General features: G+C 51.0%; 4 protein-coding genes across 5 annotated transcripts; all 4 read right to left on the minus strand.

Annotated features, from left to right (window-relative positions):
* Positions 1-781: 781 nt before the first annotated feature.
* On the minus strand, positions 782-7,732 carry LOC100843103 (homeobox-leucine zipper protein ROC6). The gene is made up of 9 exons (XM_003578427.4): positions 6,868-7,732; positions 6,515-6,774; positions 6,260-6,377; positions 5,445-6,122; positions 5,214-5,315; positions 4,830-5,060; positions 3,367-3,541; positions 2,835-3,265; positions 782-1,788 (listed from the first exon to the last, which is right to left on the minus strand). Exons 1-9 carry the CDS (start codon positions 7,033-7,035, stop codon positions 1,357-1,359), a joined length of 2,595 nt encoding a protein of 864 aa, XP_003578475.1. The 5' UTR covers positions 7,036-7,732; the 3' UTR covers positions 782-1,356.
* Positions 7,733-13,921: 6,189 nt separating this feature from the next.
* On the minus strand, positions 13,922-16,274 carry LOC100834236 (BON1-associated protein 2). Its single transcript, XM_003576709.4, has one exon. The coding sequence runs from the start codon at positions 14,853-14,855 to the stop codon at positions 14,157-14,159; it is 699 nt and encodes a 232-aa protein (XP_003576757.1). The 5' UTR covers positions 14,856-16,274; the 3' UTR covers positions 13,922-14,156.
* A 1,220-nt stretch (positions 16,275-17,494) lies between these two features.
* LOC100843820 (heat stress transcription factor B-2c) lies at positions 17,495-19,763 on the minus strand. 2 transcript variants are annotated; one of them, XR_002960411.1, is made up of 3 exons: positions 19,242-19,763; positions 17,880-19,111; positions 17,495-17,783 (listed from the first exon to the last, which is right to left on the minus strand). XR_002960411.1 is itself a non-coding variant. In XM_003578430.4 (2 exons), exons 1-2 carry the CDS (start codon positions 19,545-19,547, stop codon positions 18,218-18,220), a joined length of 1,200 nt encoding a protein of 399 aa, XP_003578478.1. In that variant the 5' UTR covers positions 19,548-19,763; the 3' UTR covers positions 17,830-18,217. The 2 variants fall into 2 exon arrangements, 1 of the variants encoding a protein (XP_003578478.1); XM_003578430.4 differs by lacking the exon at positions 17,495-17,783 and having other exon boundaries at positions 17,830-19,111.
* A 1,838-nt stretch (positions 19,764-21,601) lies between these two features.
* On the minus strand, positions 21,602-24,142 carry LOC100844125 (UDP-glucose 4-epimerase 3). The gene is made up of 9 exons (XM_003578431.4): positions 23,695-24,142; positions 23,529-23,578; positions 23,290-23,425; positions 23,079-23,180; positions 22,670-22,897; positions 22,489-22,570; positions 22,318-22,400; positions 22,134-22,225; positions 21,602-22,053 (listed from the first exon to the last, which is right to left on the minus strand). The coding sequence occupies exons 1-9, from the start codon at positions 23,923-23,925 to the stop codon at positions 21,957-21,959; spliced, it is 1,101 nt and encodes a 366-aa protein (XP_003578479.1). The 5' UTR covers positions 23,926-24,142; the 3' UTR covers positions 21,602-21,956.
* Positions 24,143-24,488: the final 346 nt, after the last annotated feature.

Genomic DNA, 24,488 nt, shown 5'->3' on the forward strand with positions numbered 1-24,488 from the left:
TATGAGCAGCTGAGCACCCAACAGGCAAAGCAGCTAGTAGCTGGCCTGGTTGATGTAAAAAAAAAAAGCTAGCTGGCCTGGTTTACTTGGATTGGACCGCCGACGCAACTATATGATTGGGCAACTAACATCAAAATACCTGTCTCAAAACAGAAGGAGGCCAACGCAAAGGTAAATGCGGTCTCAGCGGCGAAATCAGACACAATAAGAAATCTTCCGTCTTGAGGAAAGTAAGTGTCTGGTTTCCGGTCAGGAGAATAAAGTTATGCTGGCCATGGAGCGAGTGGTTTAGTTTCGGGGATCGATCTAAGGCTCATGATCCGACGATGTCGTGTTAGTTTTGGTTTACAGTTCTCTCATTTCTTATGTCATGATCTTGGCATGTGATCGGGGTTCGGCAACGTAAATTTTGCATCTCTGACCATAAGGTTCGACAATCGCTTTAAAATGTATGGGATTTGCTAAGGTTGTGCAGGTTTGGAGTTTGGACTGCTGCTTATTTATTATGAGCGGCTCTAGGAAAATCAAGATTAGTTAAGATGCATGTTGCCTGTCGTGTGAAGCGAGTAGACATTTTAGAGGATCTTGGTCCAACCTTACGGTTTTATCACGAGTTTGTTGTCCATGTTTGGTTCAATTTTTTATGCGTTGTATCCACTTTACTTAAAGGACTAAATACCTAAAAAAGTAAAGAATGATCGTTGGTTTCTAAAAGTAGAACATCTACATCACAGTTGGCTTGTTTTACTTTATATTTCAATCAATCTTAATGATCATTCGATTTTGCTTTCTGATTCACAGGATTCGAAATCAAGAATCCTGAAATACATTACAAACATATTGCATAACTTAACAAATAAAAACAATATATCCTGGGGATGATCGATCATCATCTTTTCCCTATATATATCCCCATTCTGGAGTAACTAGAAGAAAGGAAAACTTGCAAAAACCGATAAATAAATTAAAACAAACCACTAGGTTCTCCGATCACCAGAGTTCAAGTCAATACCCGAACCACCACATCAGCAAGCTTAAGCATGCATGGAACATGCTTGCAAGCCTAGCGCGCGGTTCGTTCTTGACTTAATCCCATTGCATCTCATCCCCCATGTAATTTCCTCTATCAACATATTCGATCTCCACACTATATAGTTTATTTTAATTTCTCACCGAACGCCACTACTATGATCTGAGTCCTTGCTTGAATCTTCTTCTTCCACTTTAACTTACGATCTCACACGAGACAAACGATAAAGCTGCTAGGTAGATAGACATTTGACGTGGCATCCGGTGTGTAATATTGGTGCGGCCGGAATCCATGTCAAATGCCCGCTAGCTAGCTAGCTAGCTAGCCTAGGGCGAGATGTTGTTACTGGCCTGCAGGGCGGACTTGATCTTCTGGATGGTGCAGGAGAGCAGGTTGCTGACGGTGTCGACCGACTCGACGGTGAGCTTCGCCGTCGGGAGGTTGTTCACCAGTATCTGGAACGCCACCGTGACCAGCGAGCCGGTGTTGTTGTTGCCGTGGGCAGCGCTCTCGGACGAGCCCTGCTGCGACTGCTGGGACGATCCTGCGGGGTCAACGACGGCGCCAGGCGGCGTGTTGTGGCCGTCGGGGAGGATGGCGAAGCCGGACGGCAGGAGGGAGACGTAGGCCGAGTCGCCGCCGTTCATGACGATGTGCATGGACTGCACGTCGACGGGGGCGTACACCACCAGGGAGCCCGACGAGTCGGTGCACGTCTCCTGCAGGATCAGCATGTTGTTTTGGTTCCCGCTCGTCGCCTGCAGTGACCAAACAAGGATTATTGGTGGCATCAGCAGGGTTTTGCATGCAGTAATTTGGACAATGCATGTTAACTGCTGGTAAATATATGTTGAAATTTTGAAGCAAATTGAGGCACTGTAAAAACATTGAGCGAGCTGAAAGTAACATTTCGCTTTCCAACAAGACAATAAATAGCATTTATGCAACTCACATGCACACCGTTTGTACATTCAATTCCTTGGATGCATGGTGTATGTTAAAATTGTTTGCAGTACTGCCCAATAAAAAATCTACTGTTGGCAAGTCTCCTGGGAGGTCTACGATAAATAAGATTGGCAAAAAGTGACCAATTTTGGAGCAACTGTCTCGTTAGAATCCTGCTGTGTACCAGTACCTTTCTCGTTTTCAGTCTCAATCAATCAGGAGTCAGTATATATGAATGCAACAAACAAAGTAAATAAAGAAGAGTGCAGTAATAAATAGCGGATGGAAAAGATGTCATGGATCTAAAGAGCAAAGAGACGATAAAGCCAAAGGCTGACAGGCTTTCGTGAGCAAAGGACAAGGGCAGTAGGCTGCATCCGTGCAGGAGTGGCTCCAAACACAGGGAAAAGTTAACAGCTAGCTTTTCTGTCACAAATGTCAACCCTACTACTAGCTGCTACCCAGTTCTCAAGCATGGGCCAATTTTTCCTTGAATTTTTCTGTTTCGTCCTCTGCTCCCTGTCTCTCTGTCCCTATAAACCCATGCATTACAAATGAGGCCATGAAGCCTGTAACGTCGGTACAGTACTAAGGTACTAGTGCTTCTTGATATTACTACACAGCAGTAAACTTGTAAAGCCTGTGCTGGTGATAAGTGAGCTCATCAATTAACTCCCTGTCATTGTTTAATTTGGTTGCAGGGGTTGTGCAAGTTAATTACCAACTAGTTAATGTTGGAAGCAGGGTACGTTCATCTTGTCAAAGAGAAGAAGAAAAAAAAGTTGGAAGCAGCTATAGCTCAGATGCGTAGCTAGAGAAGCAAATAAAAATGTATGCATGGAAGCGCTATAGCACTTACATTTGGGCGGAGGAGGGAGACGGCGTTGCCGTGGAGCTGGCCCTTGGCGATGTGGTCCATCTCCTGCATGGCCTCTCCGTTGGCGAGGATGTCCCACTCGCCCCGCCGCTGCTCGTCGCGGAGGTAGTCGAAGACGCGCTGCGGGGGCGTGCCGGGGAGCCGCACCGAGGTGGTGGCGCTCAGCACGACGCCGGGGGGCTCCCCGGGCGCGCCCACGCTGTGCCGCGCCATCATCCGCACCTCCTTGTCGCCGTCGCCGCCGCCGGCCTGATGCTGCTGCTGGTCACCGCCGCCGGGCATGGCCCCCTCGACGCGCCACTCGTCCAGGCGGCGCCACTTCTGCGCCGCCGTCGCGCACACCCCCGCGCAGAAGTTGTCCGCCATCCGCTGCGCCAGCTTCAGCATGCTCCTCCTCCCCACCGGCGATATCGCTGCACACGCGCAAACACACATGTATATACCATTAGTGTTTCAGATCGAGAAATTAATATCCATTCATGATCCATGGGCCGTTGGTAGTACGTAGGAGTACCTTGGTTGTCTTGGGAGGGGAGGGAGTTGTTGCGGAGGATGGCGAGATACTGGCACTGGCGCTGGAGGGAGGCGAGCCAGCGGCGGGCGCCGAGGGCCTGGCCGGACCGGAGCAGCGGCCGGTACAGATGGTGCACCGCCGTCTCGTCGTACTCCGCGTGAACTACCCACGTCACCTGCATATGTTATACCATTGCCGGCAACGTACACCAAAACAAGCATCCATCAGCACTCAGCAGAGCCATGCATCGAGCATTCGAGCCGGAGCTTAATTTCCACGCTGGCCGGCTTCTCGGCGACAAAGCAGCAATGGCGGAGGCAGGTGGGGGAAATTAACGAAAAGTCAGGCAACCCAGCGGTAAAATATTACCCCGGCCAGTCGGTCACGTAGTACAAGCTAGGACATGCGACACACGAAAACAAGCGTATGCCTGCAGTGCTTACCGCCGACGACCATGCTGATAGCAATAGAAGCACCAGTAGTATTATCTATAGTGAAATGCGGGCAGATGATTCAGATATTCGGAAGAAACGCCCACATGTGCAGTTGACCACTGCAAAACCCTAGCTAAACGCGCGACAACTAACAGTCACACCAGAAGAAAGAAAGAGAAAAAAAAGACGTGTCAAAAAGAGAGAAATGGAACACGAGAGACGAGACGCGACAGTGTCACAGTACAAACCAAGCTAGGTGCCGCCGGGCCGTGGGATCGATCGATCAGCTCGTTCGTAGTCTGCATGTAGATATGCTTCGGTTTGGATTCCAGCGACGACCGCGCGTCAGGGCCTCACGTGGGCGTCAACAGATACTCCCAAGTCCCAACTATATCATGGACATTTGTACATGGTGGCGCGTGATTGAGACTGTAGTATGGAGTACTGTAGTACTACTACTGCACCCAAGTAAAACAACGAGGAACCCTAAAATACTGGATCTCGCCGCGCGCACGTACGGGCGCACGGCGGAAGAAGCACCTAAACCTTTCAAAATTGGTCGGGAAACGAAAACAATGCACACAACGCTAGTAGCTGCCCTGCATACCAAGCCAGCGACAAGTCAATGCGCACAGGCGGCCGTCACGGGCACGGGAACCAACCGTGATCTCACGCACGCACACGTCCTGGCCGGGCATTTGACTTTCCGCGCGTTGCATGCGTTTGGGGTCATGCGCAAGCACAGCCTTGGATTCATCATCTTCGTCCGTCCACGCAACAACGCGGTTGTAAAAAAATGACCGTAAAATAGTGTTACCGGCTGCCCGTGTGCGTGTCCGTGCGTGATCCTATTAATGGCGGGTGGTGGCTCCGTCGACCTGCCACGTCCTGTAGCCGCCCCATGCCGACGCGCCGTTTCGTGGGCCGGATAGCGGTGCCGTTCCATCGGGCTAACTAATTAAGCCAGCACAAGTTCACGTACGGTACGGATACCGCGTCAGTAATTCTTTGATCATGGATGGGTTATACCTTGGCGTAGCCGTTGCGCATGTCCTCCACGACGCAGCCGGACGGGAGGAGGCGGCAGCCCATGTACCCGGCTGCGGCGCCGTTGCCGGCGCCGCCGTCGGGGCGGAGGACGCCGTCCGCCGAGACGTCCACGACGGCCCACAGCCCCTCCGCGTGCTGCTTGCAGAACCGAAGGAACGTGACTTCCCGGATCGGTACCAGCGGCGACAGTACCTGCAGCTCCGCGTGCATCTGCGGACGCACACGTACCGAAAACGTACATAAAAGACGAGTCAGGAGAGGAGTCGCGTCACGTACGTAACGTACGGGCGGGCAGCTCATGACATTGCGTGACGGAAGCGTGGCGTGGGACGAGAATGAATCGCTGTGTGCGTGCTTAGTTACCAGTTGGATCGAGCCGCTGCGCGTGCCGGGCATGCCGCCCGAGATGATGTCCGTCGTGCTCGCCCTTGCCACCACGCAGGGGAACATCTCCGCCCACCTCGCCTGCAATTCGCCACACGTCGTTGATCAACTCGATCGTGATATACAAAGCTCCGCGTTTTAACGTTGTAGCTAGCTCCAAGTCTGTATATATGTGTGTGTGCGTCCAAAATGCGGTTAGCGTGTGCGTACCGCGTCCATGAGGCTGTCGACGAGTTCGGCGCTGCTGACGATGGCGAGGCCGACCTCGCGGGTGGCCTCGGAGACGAACCCGGCAGGGCTGTGGGCGAGCACCCTGGGGAACGCGCGGCGGTACTCGTCGTTGTTGAGCGTCTCGAAGCCGCTGTCGAGGCTGGGGAGCCACAGCGGGTCGTCCACCTGCGTCACCTTCACCAGCTCGTCCATGGCGGCGAGCCCCAGCTCCAGCAGCACGCCGCGGTCCACGGCGATGGCGCTCTCGGCGTCGTCGAGGCCGCTAATGCCGGCGGGCAGGCGCATGGCCGCCGCCGAGGAGCCGCCCATCAGGTCCGGGATGGACTGCAGCACCGACGACGAGGAGCCGCCCAGTGGGCCGAGCGCGCCGAAGCCGTTGGTGGCGCCGATGCCGAACTCGAGCCCGGAGGTGATGGTGGAGATGGGCCGGCCCAGGAACTTGCCGGCGAGCGAGCAGACGCGGTCCAGCTCGTCTTTCAGGCGCGAGTTCTCGATGCGCAGGTGCTGCTCCTCCAGGGACACCTCGCCGAGCACGGCGGCGCCGCCGCAGTTGCCGCAGATGGGGCTCCGCATCGCCTCCCGGATCGTCATGTTCTCCGCCCGCAGCTTGTCGTTCTCCTGCCGCAGCAACGCGTTCTCGTGCCGCTCGATCTGCGTCTGCTCCATCACCACGACATATAAACAGAAAACAGTAATTAATCATCATTCTCCTAGCTCGTCACCCTTCATATATCGACCAACACGTACGCACGCACAAATGGACACAAGTGGAATATCGATCTAGCCGAACGAACCTTCATCTGGGTGCGCCGATTCTGAAACCAGAACTTGACCTGGCGACTCTCCAGGTTGAGCCGCCTGCTCAGCTCCATCCTTTGCTTCTCGTCGGGGTGCGGGCACTCCTTGAACACGCTGCGAGTTAAGCTGTTTAGGGCTAAAAATTCAACCAAATAAAGCTTCCATTTTTCTGTTGCGTTTGTATCGTACTACGAGTGATTAACTTGCAGTTGGTTAGCTATCGAGATGCCAAGGAATACTGATTGGCTTACGCTTCGAGTTCCTGGATTTGCTGCGGCGTGTGGCGGTGGTAGCGCTTCTTCTTCTTGCGCGGGTTGCTGTTGTCCGGGTCGAGCTCGTCGCCGGACGCGCCGTCCAGGTTGTCGCTCCCGGAGCGGCTGTCGTTCTCGTCCTCCCGCCCGCGGCCCAGCGAGTCGCCGTCTCCGCCGCTGCCACTGCTCCCCATCAGGCCCACCATCCGGTTCGCGTCGCCCGCCAGCGGCCCACCACTCTCCATGCTCATGTTCGTTTGCTAAACCAAGGAAACAAACAATCAAACTCAACACAAAAAAACTACACATTAACCAAGCCTGATTAAGAAGACGTATACGTATATGGAGTCTACCTGCAGGCCGAGGGAGAGCCCGGTGGAGGAGCCGAATCCGCCGCCGCCAGGTCTCGGGAGGGGCGGCGAGGGGAGGAGGCGGGGGTTATTGTGCATGCCCGCGCCCCCGCCGGCGTCGTAGGAGAAGACGCCGGACCCGGCGCCATCGAACATGCCACCGAAGCTCATCAAGAGCGCGCTGGAAATGACGAGACAAGAGACGGAAGCCTGGCTAAAATCTCTCTCTCCGCGAATTGCTCCTCCTACCAACCCCTTCGGATCCGCTCAGATCCCGATGATTTATTGCTAGTATTTTTTATGAAGAGAGAGAGAGAGAGGGGGGGGGGGGGGGGTAGAAGGCATGCATTAAAACGGCAGCAAGGCAGCCCCGCGGCTGCTGCTATACATGGCAGTATGAGTGTATGGCGGGCTGCTATACATGGAAGGGAATCATGGAGCTGCGCCGGCGCTGACATGCAAAGATACAGGGTGCAAAAGGAGGAAAGAAACGCGACATGAAATCTCTACCCTCCCCTCCCGAAATACTCCCCCGACGGCCGCCGAGACACAACGGCGGCGATGGGCTGAATAACTAACAGACCCCCGGCCGGCCTCAGAACCCAAGAGGAAGAGGCTAGCACCCCGGTCGCCACGGCATATGCGATGGATAGAGGAGTAGGCCACTGGCAAGAGTATCTCGTGGAAGAAGAAGAAGAAGAAGAGTGGGGAAGGAGAGAGAGGAGGGTTGGGGGACTGGGCTAACTGGCCATGGATATAAGCGTGTGTGCTAGATAAAGCGGGACATGTGGAGAGAGTCTACGGGATAAACTGCGTCTGCGGCGGGTGTTACTCTTACTACCGCTGAAGAAAATAAAGTGGAGACCTTCTGGGTGCGCTGCCCTGCCCCCCCATGTACGTGTTTCGTGGAAGAAAACGGTGTTGCGGAAACGAACAACAGAAACGGGGAGAGCAAGAAAATCAAGTGGGGCTGACTCGCACACGGTGGCAGGCAGGCCAGACGAAGGATGGATGGAATGGATGGCGAGAGTCAAATGGCCCCCACCGCCGGCACTGCTCCGACGGACTTGTTCCGTTCCATACCGCGGCGAGATACGGATCTGGCCACGACTGATTTTATTTTTTTTCGTACGGACACGGCAGGATTGATTATTTACCTCGCTCAATCGATCAACGCTGTCAGCCGTGCTGTAGTGGGAGAGGAGACGGGCAGGGTGGGGGGGACGAAAATTTTGCCGTGGAAGAAAGTGGATGGGGGGACGGAAAAAAGGAGGTGCGTGAGTCGTGACGGGGACTTCTCACGGGTGGGCCGGGCCGTTGATTCGGACGCTGCACAACGCCGTACGTACGGTCCCCCCTTTCGTCTCGTCACACCGGGAAATGCCCGAACGGACCCCGGCGTCGTGGCACTCGGGCGAGCGGGGATGGCACGGGAAAGAGAGAGAGCGCGTGGGGAGAGTTAAATGTAGGGGGAGGTGGCTGGCGGTGGGGTTTTTCTTGCTGGTGCAACGTCCGTCCGGTCCGGCCGGGCAGGGGCTAGCGAAGCGAGGCCACCGCACTGGGCTGGCAACGGGGCATGCAGTAAATGCCGGCCGCGGGCAGGCAGGGGCAGGCAGGCGCACCCACCCCGCCGTGCGCCGGGCGACGTGGGCTGGAGTAGCCGCTTGGCGCCGTGCCACGGCACGGGGTTGGGCTGTTGGTTCGGTGAGGAGCGTGCCGTATTGATTGATGGGCCGCCGACTCTGTGCGGTGCGGGAGTAAAATTTTGTGGCATCGATCGATCGTCCTGAGTGGAAGGAGAAGAACACATGCACGGTCGTCAGGTAGATTATATAACAGAAAAAAAAAAGAAAACAACAGAAATGAACTCTTTTAAACACGGGACGGTTTAAACACACAGGTACTCCCTCAGTTCCATATTAAATACCGAAATATTACACGTATCTAGACGTATTTTACTATATATATATACGTCCGTATTTAGACTTTGAATCCCTTAACATGGGACGGAGGAAGCAGTAGTTTTTAGTCCATAATCCTGGAGGTTGATTCTTACTTCTTTTTTGGCACAACCTGAGATTCTTTGCATAAAGAATTTTTTGGGTACTTATGCAATTTTAGTTTTAGAATCGAGCTGTTGCACACTTCGAGACTTGAAACATCGACTGATATTTAAGGCTGACGATGACATCGGATTTTAATCCAACGATAGCAAGTGAGAAATGAGAGAATGACGATGACCCTCAGATCTTAATCCAACAGATTTGAAACATCGACTGATATTTAAGGCTCACTGCTTAAAAAACGGACGACTTAGAAATATCCACCCTCTTTTTTTCTGCTGAAGTTAAGACTTCATTATGTGCAGCTTTGCAAGCTAAAAATGACCTTTGCTCACGGCTACTCCAAATAACAAAACCCTTTTCATAAGTTTTTCTCTCCAAATAATTGATTAGACTTGAACGGGTATCAATTAAGCTAGTCTCAATTCATATATGTATTATACAGTTTTTTAATGGAGGCAAAAGTTTTGTTTCATTTCATCGAATGAGCGAGAGTAAAAGGTACATGATGGACAAGGAAGAAAAGCGGGTACAAATACCACTACTCTAGCTGCATGATCAAACTCAAACGTGTTGCCGTGGCAGAGGTCTAAGTGGAAGCCTCAGTCTAAATCTTACTGACAATGACGTTAAGGACTCGTTTCGAAGCTCACAAGTCACAGGCATGACGAAAAAGCATTGGAGTTCCTTCGATGCCACTAGAGATTGAGCATTGAGGACCACCATTCCTTCGAGTCCTCCCCATTTCAGTGGCACTTCAAATGCAAGAAAACATGAACTAACGACTCTCTCTCTCTCTCTCTTTTTGCGGGAATGAACTAACGACTCTGTAGTGTATGATTTGTTAATATCTATAATGAATTGAGGAGAGAACAAAGCCAACAAAATTTCAGTGGCACTTCCGAATTCTCAGTGATCGATGTTGGCTCTTTCACGTAATGTTGCCATGTAAAACAAGGGAGGGACAGAGTTAGACAAATACGGAAATAACATGCCAGCTGCGTCCATCAGGGATGCCGATCGAGCTCATCATGGCAAGAATTATGTTATGCATGCAGTTATGGTGGCTCCCAGGACCTAATGTTGCCATTGCATTGAATTAATGCAATAACTTATGGGTGACCCCAATTGCATTTTTGCCAAAAATTGTTGGAGATACCTTTGTCCTGGTATTAAACTTCAGGGAGCTGCTCCCCAAGATGTGCCTGAGATAAAGAGAGAGCTGGCAGTGTGCCTTTCAGCACTGAGCAGGGACGGAGCCAGGAATTTGATAGAGGGGGGCAAGTTGGGATTAGGGGGTTGGCGAAATTGGGGTCTTCACTTATTTTTAAGTGATTTTTGACGAGCTAATTAGTAATTATTAACTAAATGAATTCCTTAGGGAGGGCGGAGCCCCCGGCGCCCCACCTTGGATCCGTCCATGGCACTGAGTTGATCATTCTGAAAACTTGGAGTATATGGAATAATGTCAGAAACGATACCATCTTCAAAGGGATTAAGCCAAGTCTTTATAGCTGCGGAAGGATCTTCAAAACTGAGTTGAACTTAGTTTTTCATAGAGTTAAGAGAAAGAAACTTGATGGCTTTATGGCCTGGATAGATAGCTTTACTTAGCTGCTTTTTTTGGTTCTTCCTTTGCTTTTGCTCTTCTTTTGTACAGTGACTATTTTTTTTTCATATATACACATTAGGTAAATCACCTACTGTTTTGCTTTCAAACAAAAATTCTACTGCCGTGTGGAGCTTCTCTTTTTTTATCGTAAAAAGCCATGTATGTTGGCGCCATGCATCTATGCCTTGTATTCTTCTTCGTGTTGACATGTGTTATATGATTATATCCGTCCAAGAGTTCAGTTTATGACTGTCCAATATGGAGTAGTGATCTCTTACCTGCAAGAAATGCCAATCAGTTTTGTCATTTTGTGATAGCGCGCGAGTAGTGCAAAATTAACTTGGTTTATTGCAAGCAACGATCGAGAAGAAGCATTCTAATGACTGTTGTTTTATTACCGTATTTATTATTAGCAGCCTGGAGTTCTTAACTAGGTGCTCGGATGTGGAGATCGTGTCGATTAGTACTTGTAAATGCCCATAATTTTTACCTGAAATTTGCACCACAGTAGTAGTGCTATGGTGCCCGGTGGAGAAAGGCTTGTATTAATCTTGTCAGACTAGAGCACTTGCCCCTGTTAAATAATGTGTATGTGTGTGCGATGTGATGATTTAACAGATTTGATATCCCCTTTCAGGATTCCTTAACTGAAGGAGCTTAATAGCTCGTACACTGACCACTGGCGTTGCACAACTGAGCAAACAACAGTCCACGCAGATGGACACTAAAAGTTTGACAGTAAAAATGTTACTGCTCCATCCACCACACATTTAGTGGCACACTGAGCGCTGCATTCATGCATACTGTACTTTACCTGGAACGGAGTTTCAATTTCCCATTTATATCGCGCGCTGGATAAGATGAGATAGCTAGTACTCCAGTTAATTACTGCTCCATGCTGCTAACAATAACTTCGGCATGTTATTCACGGAATTGATGCGTGGACTGGAGACACACGTTTTGACTGGAAAAATGTAAAAAGGCCTCCGACTTGGTAGTCTTGGCGTTGGCGTGCACGACCTTATCGTAGCGCGCGTATCGATCGCTTTCAGAAAGAAGCTCAGCGCAGTGATTATTAATATTTCAAAAAAAGCTGAGGCGACGCGACAGATGCAGGGGATACGTACGTAGGAGGAATCAAATCAAATTTAAGTTTAAGCTATATATTGCTTTCATTGGCTGGTGCGCGCGCAAAAGAAGATGGCAGCAATGCGCGGAAGTTGCAGCTCCTCTCACGGCGTCGCGGCTGGCTCACTTTCTCGGCGCAACCGCGAACGGCCGGATCCAACGGTGCGCGCATTGAAGTGGAGACGCGCGCGGCCGGGACTGTTTGTTGGTCGTCTAGGACAAGGGCCACATCAAGACTACTCGTCAGCTAGCCATCAGCTGCTGGCGATCGATCGGCCACGTGCATACGTGTTCCGTATGCATCCATCTCCTTTAGCTGACGCTACGTCGATCGGCGAGGTGAAGTACAGGTCGAGTCGATCGATGAATACGCCGGCGATGGATCGAGGAGTAAGCTAGGAGCTGAGCCTAGTATGGTTGTTGCGCGTGCAATAAAAACGGGATGGGACACGGCGGCCGGCGGGCGGGCGAGGGATCGATGTCCGGCGTCTCTTGCTCGCGTCGTGCGTGCGTCTTGCTTTGTGCGTCGTCTCCAGCGTGCCTGTTTGTTCTGTTACGTACTTCAGGGGCGATGGCTCCAGAACACTGAAAGCCGGAAAGAAAAGCAAATGTATGTATGCATCTGAACGGAGGCTAGCTAGCGGAGTACTGCTAGTGTTTAAAGTGTAACGGATTTTCGTTGGTCATGAATGTGTGTGCTAGATTGAGATTGCCATGCGTGGGGCAGTGCAGCTGACTCGATCTGATCGATGCGTGTGCGTCTCTTGGAGTGCGCAAACTACCCATTTATGCCTCGTACGTACTCCGTCAAAGCAGCGCGTGCAGAGGCACCGGCGGAGTGATCGACATGCGTACGAAATCGATAATCTGTTCATGCAATGTTTCCAGCTCATGCAATGTTTCCAGTACTGTTCGGAAAGGTAGCTTGCTCAAGATATATAGCATTACACGGTCAGCTGCCAAAATACACACCATGCAATGTTTCCAGTACTGTTGTGATGTCAACCGGATGCTTGCTCTGCCTACGTCAATAGCTGAGAGTATGCGTTTCAAGAGTTCGTTCGCTTGCTAGTAAGACCTCGATCACCTCCACGAGGAGTCCTCTTATCTCTGCATCTTCTGCTCGGACTTTTTTCCAGTAATTTTCGACGACACCCCGCCCGATATATATTTGAGATTGCCATGAGCAACATCAGTACAAACAGATCTCCAGTTAGGATACAGTGGCACCATGCATAAAGAATACTCTCTCCGTTTCATAATTCTTCTCGAATTTGCTCAAAATGAATATTCCTAAAAAACGTCTAGATGTAATATTTCGACAAAAATTATGAAACGGAGGGAATAGCTTTTATTTCTCCATTCTTGAGTTCTGCATCGCCAAGGAAAAAAAGCATCTTTGTGACTTCTACATTTCTTGGTGGACGAGGTTTTAGAGTTTCAGCGATGTGTGAATTGAACCTAACTTAGGTGGTCTGATTTCTTGTGGTGGAAACAATCCACCTAGATTCAAGTCATAGAGTTGACATGGGTGTCACATTTCTTTGATTATTTCAGTATTTAACCGGCACTATTTTGTCAGTGATAGGTGACGTACCCGTCAACAGCGAGCCGACTGTGGTGAGTTCGTCAATCTTTCAAGTCGGCCGTCCCAGTTTTTCAGAAGTGCTCATAGGGGTAGGATGTGCGTGTGTTCGTTCTTAGAGGTGAGTGTACGCGCGTGCTGTGAGCGTCTGTTTGTACTGTGTTTATTAAAAAAAAGTTTCGGGGATGTGCAGGTCCTCTGAAGCCGATGGGCCTACCCAAAGGGCTTTTGCCCTCTCAAGATGCGTAACGCTACGATCAATGACTCCATCTCCAGCCTAGGTTGGGAGGTTCGCGTGGCATTTCCAGCTCTGAATTTGCGAGCGAACACATATTTTGAAGTGAGAAATACGAGTTGCCTGAGATAAGTGTAAATTTCAGTGCACAGGATGAGGATGAAACTTTTCTCAAATTAAGCAATCGAAAGACCTTGCTCCAAAGCAAAGACTTTATTAGGCCCAAGTCCAACAGGTGGGAGCTACGAAATTCAGGCTAACTTCTTTCTGACGACAAAATCGGTCCCGGGTCTACCCTGGCGAAAACAATGCATCATATGGCCAATTTCTTAGTCAATCACTTGATTAAACAGATCAACAATAATAGCGTCAGTGTTCCCTTTCATACTGTAGTACTATACTAACCTCTCCAGTAGACGCGGAAGCAGAAAAACGCCGACGAAATCCATGTTTTGTTTCATACAGTAGGGAAAAAACGCAAAAGCTTTGGGTGTTTGACAGAAGTCACAGAACCATCATAATCCTAACAACCATTCATTGGGCCGAGACCCGAGAGGATGCCACAAAAACGCCTAAACACGATTGAAAGAGAACGCAACGCCAAAATCCGATTAAATTTACACGGCGTGGCCAAAGAATCCCACAGTAATTTACGTAGCCTGTTCTAATCTATACAGTGCCCTTGCCACTGGCTTGGCCATCAGCGGAGTACCCGACGGGGAACCCCATCACCACGCCGGCCGGCGCCGACTGAACCTTGCCCTGCTCCGCGACATTGACACCACAGCAAGAACCACCACCACTACCCCCACTCGTGCCACAGTCACCATCCACGGCCGCCTTCCCGTTCCCGGCTAATTTCCCTTCGATCGCCCCCGGCGGCGCGCAGCCGTCCAGCCTCTTGACCCTGATGTTGACGACGCCGTTGCGGCTGGTCATCCTGGACCCGCTGTCGAAGAGCCGGTAGCTGAGGCAATGCAGGTGTCCCGGCGGGCCGACGCCGAAGTCGGCGACGGGCACGCGCGCCGACGCCACCGACTCCACCCGGCCGTCGCCCCTCGTCCGGCAGATCTCGACGTCGATGGCGGACGACCACGCGGGCACCTTCACCCGCACCGCCTCGCCCCAGTAGGGGTACCCGTTGCAGTCGCCGCCGTCCTCGTCGTCCACGCGGGTGCGCGCCGCCGACGACATGGTGTGGACCGCGGCGTACGCGCCGCCGGACAACGGGCGGCGCCGTAGGGCGCCGCTGCCCCCGAGGACGACCTCCTCCGCGGACACCACGGTCACTTCCACCGTCGTCTCCCAGGCAAACGATTCGGCCATGAACGGCGGCAGTTTTGCTGCCCCCTTGCAGGGCGCTGCCATTCGGTTCGCTGGTTTAGATCGATCGATGAGGCTGCGTGGGGATTTTCGTGGAGCCGGGGTGGTCTCTGCAGGGCTTATATCCAGAGCAGCAGACGCGTCGATTTTAGGGGTGGACCGAGGCTTTGGTGAAGTCGGAGGACGAGTTCGATCTGTATCCTTCCGTTTTCGCCCCCACCTTTCCGTTTCAGGATTCTGCGATGATTCCGATGAATCGGAGACGAGGCTGTAGTTAGTTTCCGAGAATAGACGGCCTCATGTTCATGGAAGGCTCGGATACCATGTCACGAACACGCGTGTACGGGTAAACGTGTGTTGACTCTACGAGTTGAACGATGGAGTCCCCTGCTTCTCCCTCCGTTCCTAAACACTAGGAGGAAACGGAGGGAGTAAGTAAACTACCTATACTCACTACAAAGCAGTACTGTACACTACTAGTATACAGTATTTAGAAGAATTTGGACGGAAGGCGCATTGCTCACCCGATGCATGCCCGCAATCACTTCGATCGTACGAGGGAAATTTGTTTGCCACACCATGCATGTAAACAGTTTTTCTGACGGTTAACAGTTGTACTCCTATATGCAACTTGCATTGGGTATAACTATTATTCGGTACTAACAATTTCGACTAAGCTCCAAGAAAAGTTTAATAAAGGATATAAAATCAATTTGATTGACATTAACTTTTCCAACGTAGGAAACATAGAGTGATAGGGGGTACCCATTTAACAAAGGGGTGCTTTTACAAATTAAAGGGTTTTCAGGAGTATTGGTGATGTCGGACGCGGCTTTTTGGGAGTGCGTCTTCCAACGGAGAAAATAGAAAGCGGTCATGACGCGAAAGAATTTAAACCCGATAGGTGGGCGATATGTCTAGGAGAGTGAGCATAGGTGGTGGCAGGCTGTTGGTTCTCACCGGTAGCGAAGGACAGCCTAACGAGGTCTGATGAGTGGATAGGAAGAATTAGCTCGGCTACGTAGATCTCTCGGTGCATCTTGTTGACAAAGACGTGGCTCGGACAATGGCAGGACCACGTCAAATGTGTCATCCTTCTCATAAACCGGTAGACATTACCTCTGTGTAGCCTGACCATGGTTACATTTTTTCATTGAACCTTCTATGAAAATTTCTACCGGCCAACAGTAAAAGGATAGGAAGGACCTTTAGACGTGGTCCCAACACAATATTAAAGTAAAAGTGCAAGAAAAATCAAGATTCTACATAACCCAAGGAGTTAGTGAGACCATGGGCCGAAACCGGCGTCCTTACATGCTTCATCATGTGATGCTTCCCCGACATGTTACCTGGGTGTGTGTGTGTGGGGTGGTGGTGTTAATAGTTGTGCATGACAAAAAAAAATGCATGTAAAAAACCCATTTCAGAAAACCCATATCTTTTCCAAAATAAAGAAAAATAGAACTAAATATTTTTTTCAGAATTTTTCCAAAATAAAGAAAAATAGAATTAAATAAAAAATAATTGAGAACTAAATAAATATATATGAAAAAACTAAACTCCGGTCCACTCTTTTTTTTAGCGAAACACCGGTCCACTCCACTTGTAGCCCCTCACGTCCTCAGTTTCAAAGCTGGGCCAAGCTGAGCTGTTTGTTGTGCTGCCTCCTGTCCACTTGGGCCTTTGTGGACTGTGGGCTGACTAAGGAAAAAGAGTGAGAGAGGCAGATAATTAATCTCCTTCCCTCCTCTAAAAAAAAATCTCTTTTCCCTAAAAAAAAATACTCTGTAATGAGATCGGCAGAGGAAAAATCGTGAATAAGACAGAAGGAAGAGAAAATAATGGACATTGATATAATGGTTGTAATTTTAACGAGTTGACCTACGATGTCTAAACATCACCACCAACTAAAATTTAATATATAGTACTCACTCCGTCCAACAAAATATGTCTCAAGTTTGTCAAAATTTGGATGTATCTAGACATAACTTAGTGTATAGATGCATTCAAATTTAATCAAACTTGAGACATTTTTTGTTGGACTGAGTGAGTAATAGATTTTGTATCCACTATCCATTATCTAAAGTGGTGCACTATGAATAAACATCAAGAGTAGTATTTAATATGCTTTACTTCTGACCTTTTGGGGTGTGGAACTGGAAAATGAAGATTTTAAAACTTAATTTTGATATCCGAAGTCCTAGCTGCGGCCGCGCCACCGCGGCGGAGAGAAACCAAGATGAATCGACCCCTCTCAGAATCAACCTGTGGTTGCAACAGGAGGATATACGAAGTAAAATAATGAACGTACATGAAGTTGATATTTGGTGTCCCGCTACAGCATGTAAACTATGGAGTAGAACCTTGGACCAAACACAGTGTAAGATGGAGTCGTTTGATACAGAGCGGAAACCATAGATTCGTTATAGGTGTGATTTGCTTGCGAAGTTGCGATGCAGCTAACAATCCGGGAGCAAGGGGGCAATTTATTTTTCTAAGAAAGGAGGGAGTTTTGTCGTCGTTATTGGTGTGAACATTCCGGCGAAATGCACGGTATTGGCGAGCTCTGTTCTTGAAGGAGATGGCACAAAGGGCGAGTCAAACCCTACGTGCTACATGCACGGACTGGACTTGCGACTCCCGTGGAGTGGAGGCATGGCTAGACGAGAGAGCAAAAGGGCATGGGGATCCAACTGGCTAGTAGCGGCGCAACATGTGTCTCCCTGACGTGGAGATTACACATTCGAAAAGTAAAGAAAAGAAAGAGAAGACGGCAATAGAAAACACTCCGGAGAAAGGCAGCGCACGTTCACTGCACTGCGCATGTCTGGCCTGCAACGATTGGAGAGCGTGTCGCCATCTTTTGCCCCATGCCGAGGACAAGGCGCATTCCTGCTCGAGCCTTCTAGCGAGTGCCTGGATGACGTCTGGGGGTTTACGTGCCGCACCGTCTATAAATGCCCAGCGTATCATCTGAAAAATCTTTGATTCATCATTGACCCATGTGAACACAATTAACTACAATGACATGACCACGGGAGTCCTATTAGGGATGGTGCTAGTGCTTACAGCCGTGCACGGACTTGCCATCCCATAAACCATTTCACACCCGGCCGCTGCAGGAAGAAACGTCCGGGAAATGTTATACTCCTACCCATTTCCACGGCCGGAGCCATGAACAACGATCAATCAGCTTATTAGGGGTACACATCTTATAAAGCAAATGAAATAAAGTAGATTAGGTTACATAGAGATAGAGACGGAAGGGGAGAGTTCCCCTGGCTAGCAGAGCAAGCCGCTATCGTTGTCTCTACTAATGCTGTTGTGTAGGAATATTATTTTTGGTTGCTTCATTAATAATTAGTAGGTGCTCGAAGCTTCTTCTATAGGCAGGGCTGCTTGCCAGCTCACCTTGAGTTGGACCTGTCTTGGTCCGACCCGGCCCCATCCGGCCCGTTGCAGGCCCGGTACACGGGCTTGGGCCGGTATATCGGCCACGAATGCTGGTCCGGGCCGTCCGGCGACCGCTCCTGGCTGTCGGGGCGCCGATCCGCCTGCTCCGGCTTCACGTCCGCGCCCTCGCCGCCGTCGTCTCTGGGGTCCTCCTCACGTCCGCCGCCGTCGTCGCTGTCTCGCGACCGCTTCTGCCCGATGGAGACGCCGAACAGCCTCGCGCTCGTGTCGGGCTCCCCGTCGACGGCGAGGCCGGCGGCCGTGGCGAGCGCCGAGCACGAGGGCATTAGGTCCAGTATCGCCGTCGGGAGCGGCGGTGGAGGCGCCAGGGCGGACTCGCCGGAGCAGTTCACCACGGAGGACAGCGACGCGGGGCCGTCCGGTTGCTGGGTGGCGGCGTACTTGGACATGAGGAGGACGATGTTGTTGCAGAGCTTCTTCATCTGCCCCAGCTCGCGGGTCAACCGCGTGTTGTCCCGACGCAGCCGGTCGTTCTCTTCGCCCAAATCACCGGAGGAGGAGCCGCCGCCGGCGCCGCCGCCAAGGCCGGAGCCAGACCCGGACGGCCCAGGCAGGCGCTCCTCCGCGGAGCCGGAGTTGGACGACAGAACCTGCTCCTCGGAGGAGTGCGGCTCCGGGGAGCCCGACCGCGTCACCGGGAGCGCCATGGGGATAGCCGCCGTGGCGACCGTCACAGCTCCGGCGGCCGCGGCGGCTGCAGCCGCCGCCAGGCCCGCCGACGACTGGACAACCTTCCGCCGGTGGATGTCGCACAGCAGGCGCTTCTCCCCTCGCCGGAAGCAATCGTTTGCGAACTCCCATCGGTCCGGCACGATCTTCCTAAATCCCTATACGTCACAGGAAGGAAGCAAAATCCAAACATCACCGACATGGGCATTCCACGCCAAAAAGGGAAAAACCAAACGGAGCCAAATCCCAACCCGAGCCCGAGGAATTAACCCATCTTAGCGCACGTACGTAGGTGTTGAGCTGCCGCACGAAGCTTGAGAAGTTGTTGTGCTTGAAGTACTTGGGGAGGAGGTCCCGCGCGAACTCCGCCGGCCGCCAGACCACGAACGTTGATCCGTCCTCGTTCCACGAGATCACGTCGTCCACCGCCGGGTCTTCCACCAGCTGGTACGTCTTCGTCAGGAACGGCGTCGGCAGCGACCTCTGTCCTGCCGCATCCGCCGGCGCCACTAACGCCGCCGGAACCGGCACCGGCGGCTCTCCACCAGCGCCTTCCGCCGCCGCGGCGATGGCGGCGCTCTGCTGCTCGGCCATATATCTGGCCGCAGCCTCCTCTTCCCGGCCGGATCTGAGACCCGCAGAAACCGTAGTAGTTTCTAGATGCGTCAGAGACCACCTAGCTCGCGCGGAGAGGGAAAGAACGTACGGATGAAGCCTTCTGGAAGCTTCGCCCGAGGATTAGGACATTTATAATTGTGAACGGGGGGAGGAGAAAGAAAGCAATCGACAGAGATCAAAAGAGACGAGAGAAAAAAAGGAGAGCTAAAAGAAAACGCACTGTTTTATATAAAGAAAAAAAAATCGACTGCGACAAGGCCCGCCCCACTCGCCGAGAAAGCCAAGCGGAGCGCGGCGCGTGGACCAGGCCCGCGCGGATATCTCCCCGGCGCTGAAGCTCCAGGCCGTCGGATTGGGATCTGGTGGGTCAGTGGACGGATGGGATCACATAGCGCGCGTGGTTTGGTTGTCTGCGCGGCATGGGTGAGGCGGGGCCCGCATTGGAGGGGAAAGAGCCAGAAGGTTCGATGGCTTTGTCGCGGGTTGGTTGTTCTGGAAGTTTCGCGTAGTCGTCGGCTAGCACCAGGGTGGAGGGGACACGTGACGACCATCCGGCCGGAGATTTTGATAAGGTTTGGAATACATGCTGCTTGGTATTTGTGCTTTTTGGCCAGCATGGTATTCGCAGGTCTTTATTATCCTACGGTCATTCTCGGAGGATAAGGATGAATGCGTTATACTGTAATTACTCCGACCTGTATTACTTATCTCAAATAAAAAACGTCTAGATACATATAATATTTCGACAAGTAATTTCGACAGGAGGAAGTATTATCCTTCTTCAGAGCATTTAAATGGCATTTTAGTAACAATTTGCATATTTGTTGTGAGTTAAAATGCAATATCATCAACCAATAATAATTTATACAGTTTTTTAATACGCTGCATTTAGTTATGCAATAAAAAGTGATAAAGTACCACTCTCATTATACCTTGAAGTTGCTATTGTACCTTGCGACTGTATTTGTTTTCATGTCTCTTTTTTGCTTAAATAGAGGGTTAATTATGAAGAAAGAAAACATGATCATATCTTAGCGAAGATATGACACTTATTTTGGAAAACCAGAGTAAATTAATTGATTTTCTGCGCACTGTCACCTGGTTCCGCTGGCCCTAGTTGATGAATTAATCTGCTCCTTGTTGCAAATGTTAAGGAAAAACAATAGTGTTAGAATTTAGATTCATGAATTCGCCCCTTCACATCATTTCTTGTCACCAAATTAGCACCCACCTGTCTGAAGAAGAAACTGGTCGGCAATACTCTTCTCTCTCAAATCCATCGTGATACCAATCCTTCCCCGAGCACTCTATTTTGCTATGGGCTGACAGATTCTCTGCTTTCTACTTCCATGGACAGGGGATCAAAGTAGGATGAAAATGGTTGCGGTCAGGCCATGTGGTCCGCGATATTCTGCATTGAACGGTGTCGACCGACGATTAGCCTTCTACAATGTCCGTGGAGGTCATGCACCATAAAATGGGCCAGCTTTCAATTGACCCGAAGGTACCATTAGATCTTCATGTATATCTTTGTGTTGATTTAAGTTTGGCTAAATCTCAGTGTGCATTTTGAATGCGAAGTCGGTACAAGATATAATCGATCTGAAGCATTGAACGGATTGTGAAAAGGCCTAATAGTTTCTTTGTGTGCAATCACTGTTTAACTCTCTATCTCCAAGCATTCACTCGCTTGTTTGGTTAGGACTAGTCATAGTTCGAGAGGTGTAGGCTGTAAAATATTTGTTTTGTTGATGAAAATCAGTTTATTAGAGATTGGGCATCGGAGCTGAGAAACTAATTTCTACCATTTTAATAAATGAGAAGAGATGTGAATTCAGAGAAATTTGTTTCATCATCCATCACAAATTAACGTTATTCTCTCTAAACTAACAAAGATATTGAGAGTAAAATTTAATTTTCCGTCTAATCTCTAAAAACTTTCTCCTCTAAGCTCCTATTATCCTCCTCTAAACTCCCCTTTATCCTTCATAATGTTGCCAAATGTGCTGATCGATAAAAGTGTTCGGTTATGCAAAAAGAATGCTGTCATGTTCACACATTTTATTTTAGAATCATCCGTTAGGACAAGTTCTTTTTTTTTCGTGAGCAGTCAACAGAGCGAACAATGATCACGTTCCAGCCCATGTTCCAAACCCAACAAGACCCAGACGGACAGTTTGATGCCAAGCGCCAGCACAGCCCAGCTCACTAGCTCAGCTAAGGAAGGAACAAACCAAACCCAGTCCAACTTCCATCTTCAGAAATACTTCAGGCACACTCGAATGCCCAGGGTTTATTGGCAGCACATCTATCGGTTACAAGGCTCGTTCAGCCATTCAGATCTCAGAGCTGGATCCAAACTAGCACCAGCAGGATCAACTCAGCTCAGTCTTTCTTGTCGGCGCTGCCGCGGTAGCCATACGGGTTCTTGGCGGCCCACTTCCACTGGTCCCTGCACATCTCCTCTACCCCGTACTGGGCTCTGCAAAGTGGTAGCACAGGATATTGGTATGGTGTCAGTTTATTGTGGCGATGGAAATGCTGCTCGATCGTGGCGATTACCTCCAGCCGAGCTCCCTCTCGGCCTTCTCGGTGGACGCGTACACCTCTTCCGAATCACCCGGCCTCCTGGGGCACATCTTGATAGGGATTTTCTGCAGCCAGAAACGTCGATTTCAGTCAAGACTGATTTGATCGACGGGAATTTTAACTGGAAAAAGATTCGACGGAAACATCATCGACCGACCTTGCCATAGGCCTTCTCGAAGGCGTGCACCATCTCAAGCACCGTCGTCCCGCGGCCTGTCCCCAGGTTATAAGCCACACAGCCTGACAAACATAAATAAAAAGAATAAATCTACGAGTCGGTAAAAAAAAAGGGACGTGGCCGGCGGCGGGCGGCGGGCGGCGGGAGTACCGATGTCGGGAGTGGCGAAGAGCTTCTCCAGCGCCGCGATGTGGCCGCTGGCCAGGTCCACCACGTGGATGTAATCCCTGACCTGATGCCGTAAACCGCGCCGCGAATCCAGCAGAAAATAAACACTTGTCAGTTACCGTGCGGTGCGGGATTTGCGCTGCAGAGATTGCTGATCGCTCACCGCGGTGCCGTCCCGGGTGCGGTAGTCGTGGCCGTAGACGTTGAGCACGGGGAGGCGGCCGACGGCGACCTGCTGGATGTAAGGGAGCAGGTTGTTGGGGATGCCTCTGGGGTCCTCCCCGATCTCGCCGCTCTCGTGGGCGCCGATCGGGTTGAAGTACCTCAGCAGGATCGTCCTCCCCTCCGGGTTCGCGTGCTGGTAGTCCCGCAGCATCTCCTCCAGGTAAAGCTGCACCAACCAGTCAAGGATCATCCATCAATTTTCTTTTTTCTTTTTTTGAGGGAACATCCATCAAATGCCATTACAAACATGAAACAACGTCGCCGATGTCACAAGAGGGAAACAAAATTAAACCACCGGTCAACATTGCTAATTTGCTGCTATCGATATCGGCAAAGGAGAATTGTACCTTGGTCCTGCCGTAGGGGTTCAGGGCCTTGAGGGCGGAGTCCTCGACGCAGGGGACCTTCTCCGGCTGCCCGTACACGGTGGCGGACGACGAGAACACCAGCTGCGGTATACCAGTTCGATTGGTGCTCGCTAAGGGGGCAGAGCAGATCATCTCTGGAGAGAGCATGCGGGATTGGGTTCTACAGGGGAATTAGTACTTGCGTACGTACCTTGTTGCAACCGTGCTCCTTCATGGCGTCGTAGAGGTTCACCGTGCCGACGATGTTGTTGCGGTTGTACATCTCCGGGTGCGCCACGCTCTCCCCCACAGCCTTCAGCCCGGCAAAATGTATCACGGCGTCGTACCTGGCCAACCAACGTAGGAAACGGTTTCATCGATCGCCGCTTGGGGAAAAAACAAAAAAGGCTTGGATAGATTGGGGATTGATTGATCGATCGATGCAGCAACCTCTTGGCCGCGAACACCTTTTCCAGGTCCTCCTTGATCGTCAGATCCCCCTGAAATCGCATCAAGCAATCAGTCGATCAGGTGCAAGGCACGCACGAGTTCGTATCGATCGAGCAGGGAGGGACAAGTTGAATGGATTAATAAGGATGGCGTCGGATGTGCGTACGAGGATGAAGTGGAGGCGAGTGGAGAGGGCGGGGCCGACGATGTGGCGGACGCGTTCGAGCGCCTCCGGGACGGAGTTGTGGAAGTTGTCGACGGCGGTGACGTCGTACCCTTTCTCCAGCAGCTGCAGCGCCGTGTGCGTGCCGATGAACCCGGCGCCGCCCGTGACCAGCACGCTCCTCCTCGTCCCCTCGCCGCCGCCGTTCCCTGCATCAGCCCCGCCGTTCGCCATCTGTCTCTCTTCTCTAGTCTCTGCCTTCTCTTGGGACGGTCGCCGCTGTCAGGAGTCCTGGTGGGGTCTTTGCACGTACCACACCACCCCGCCGAGCCCGCGAGAGATATATACTGCGGGACAGGAGGAGGATGCGTGCCAGCGTGCGCCGTTCTGTTGCGTTCCATTCCATTCATCGTTCCACGCCGTGCGAAGAGAGGCCAAACAGGGCGCGCAACACGAGGAGACATATCTGTTGGGATAGGATAAGCGATGGCGTACGTAATTACTATTTTTGTTCACGACTCGATTTTCCGTTGGTCTTCCCCCCATCGCATCCAGACGATCGATGGATCACGTCTTCGATTCCAGTTAGTTTTGGCAGGCGGTCATGCCTCATCTGTTTCTCTGTTAGTTTTGGCAATCAAGTTCTGGCCCCCGTTCGGTTGGGGTACGGGCTGTTTGATTTTAGTCCAACTAGCGGGATAACCCCTGCTCGAATTGTATAATGAAATGTTTTTTTATGTTTTTGCTTTATAATAGATTCATTTTGTATGCAATTTCGATGTATTTTATTTGAAAAT

Source organism: Brachypodium distachyon, chromosome 4, assembly GCF_000005505.3.
Source record: "Brachypodium distachyon strain Bd21 chromosome 4, Brachypodium_distachyon_v3.0, whole genome shotgun sequence".
Lineage (NCBI taxonomy): Eukaryota > Viridiplantae > Streptophyta > Magnoliopsida > Poales > Poaceae > Brachypodium > Brachypodium distachyon.

Excerpts from the sequence above, each read along its gene's own strand:
- LOC100843103 (XM_003578427.4), bottom strand. The coding sequence starts at position 7,035 with ATGAGCTTCGGTGGCATGTTCGATGGCGCCGGGTCCGGCGTCTTCTCC. Across the intron at positions 5,061-5,213 it reads GCAGCGGCTCGATCCAACTG|ATGCACGCGGAGCTGCAGGT; the intron begins GTAACTAAGCAC and ends GTGCGTCCGCAG. Across the intron at positions 3,542-4,829 it reads TGCGCAACGGCTACGCCAAG|GTGACGTGGGTAGTTCACGC; the intron begins GTATAACCCATC and ends TAACATATGCAG.
- LOC100844125 (XM_003578431.4), bottom strand. The coding sequence starts at position 23,925 with ATGGCGAACGGCGGGGCTGATGCAGGGAACGGCGGCGGCGAGGGGACG. Across the intron at positions 23,181-23,289 it reads AGGAGCACGGTTGCAACAAG|CTGGTGTTCTCGTCGTCCGC; the intron begins GTACGTACGCAA and ends GGTATACCGCAG. Across the intron at positions 22,401-22,488 it reads CTTCGCCACTCCCGACATCG|GCTGTGTGGCTTATAACCTG; the intron begins GTACTCCCGCCG and ends TATGTTTGTCAG.
- LOC100834236 (XM_003576709.4), bottom strand. The coding sequence starts at position 14,855 with ATGGCAGCGCCCTGCAAGGGGGCAGCAAAACTGCCGCCGTTCATGGCC.
- LOC100843820 (XM_003578430.4), bottom strand. The coding sequence starts at position 19,547 with ATGGCCGAGCAGCAGAGCGCCGCCATCGCCGCGGCGGCGGAAGGCGCT. Across the intron at positions 19,112-19,241 it reads TGCGGCAGCTCAACACCTAC|GGATTTAGGAAGATCGTGCC; the intron begins GTACGTGCGCTA and ends TGTGACGTATAG.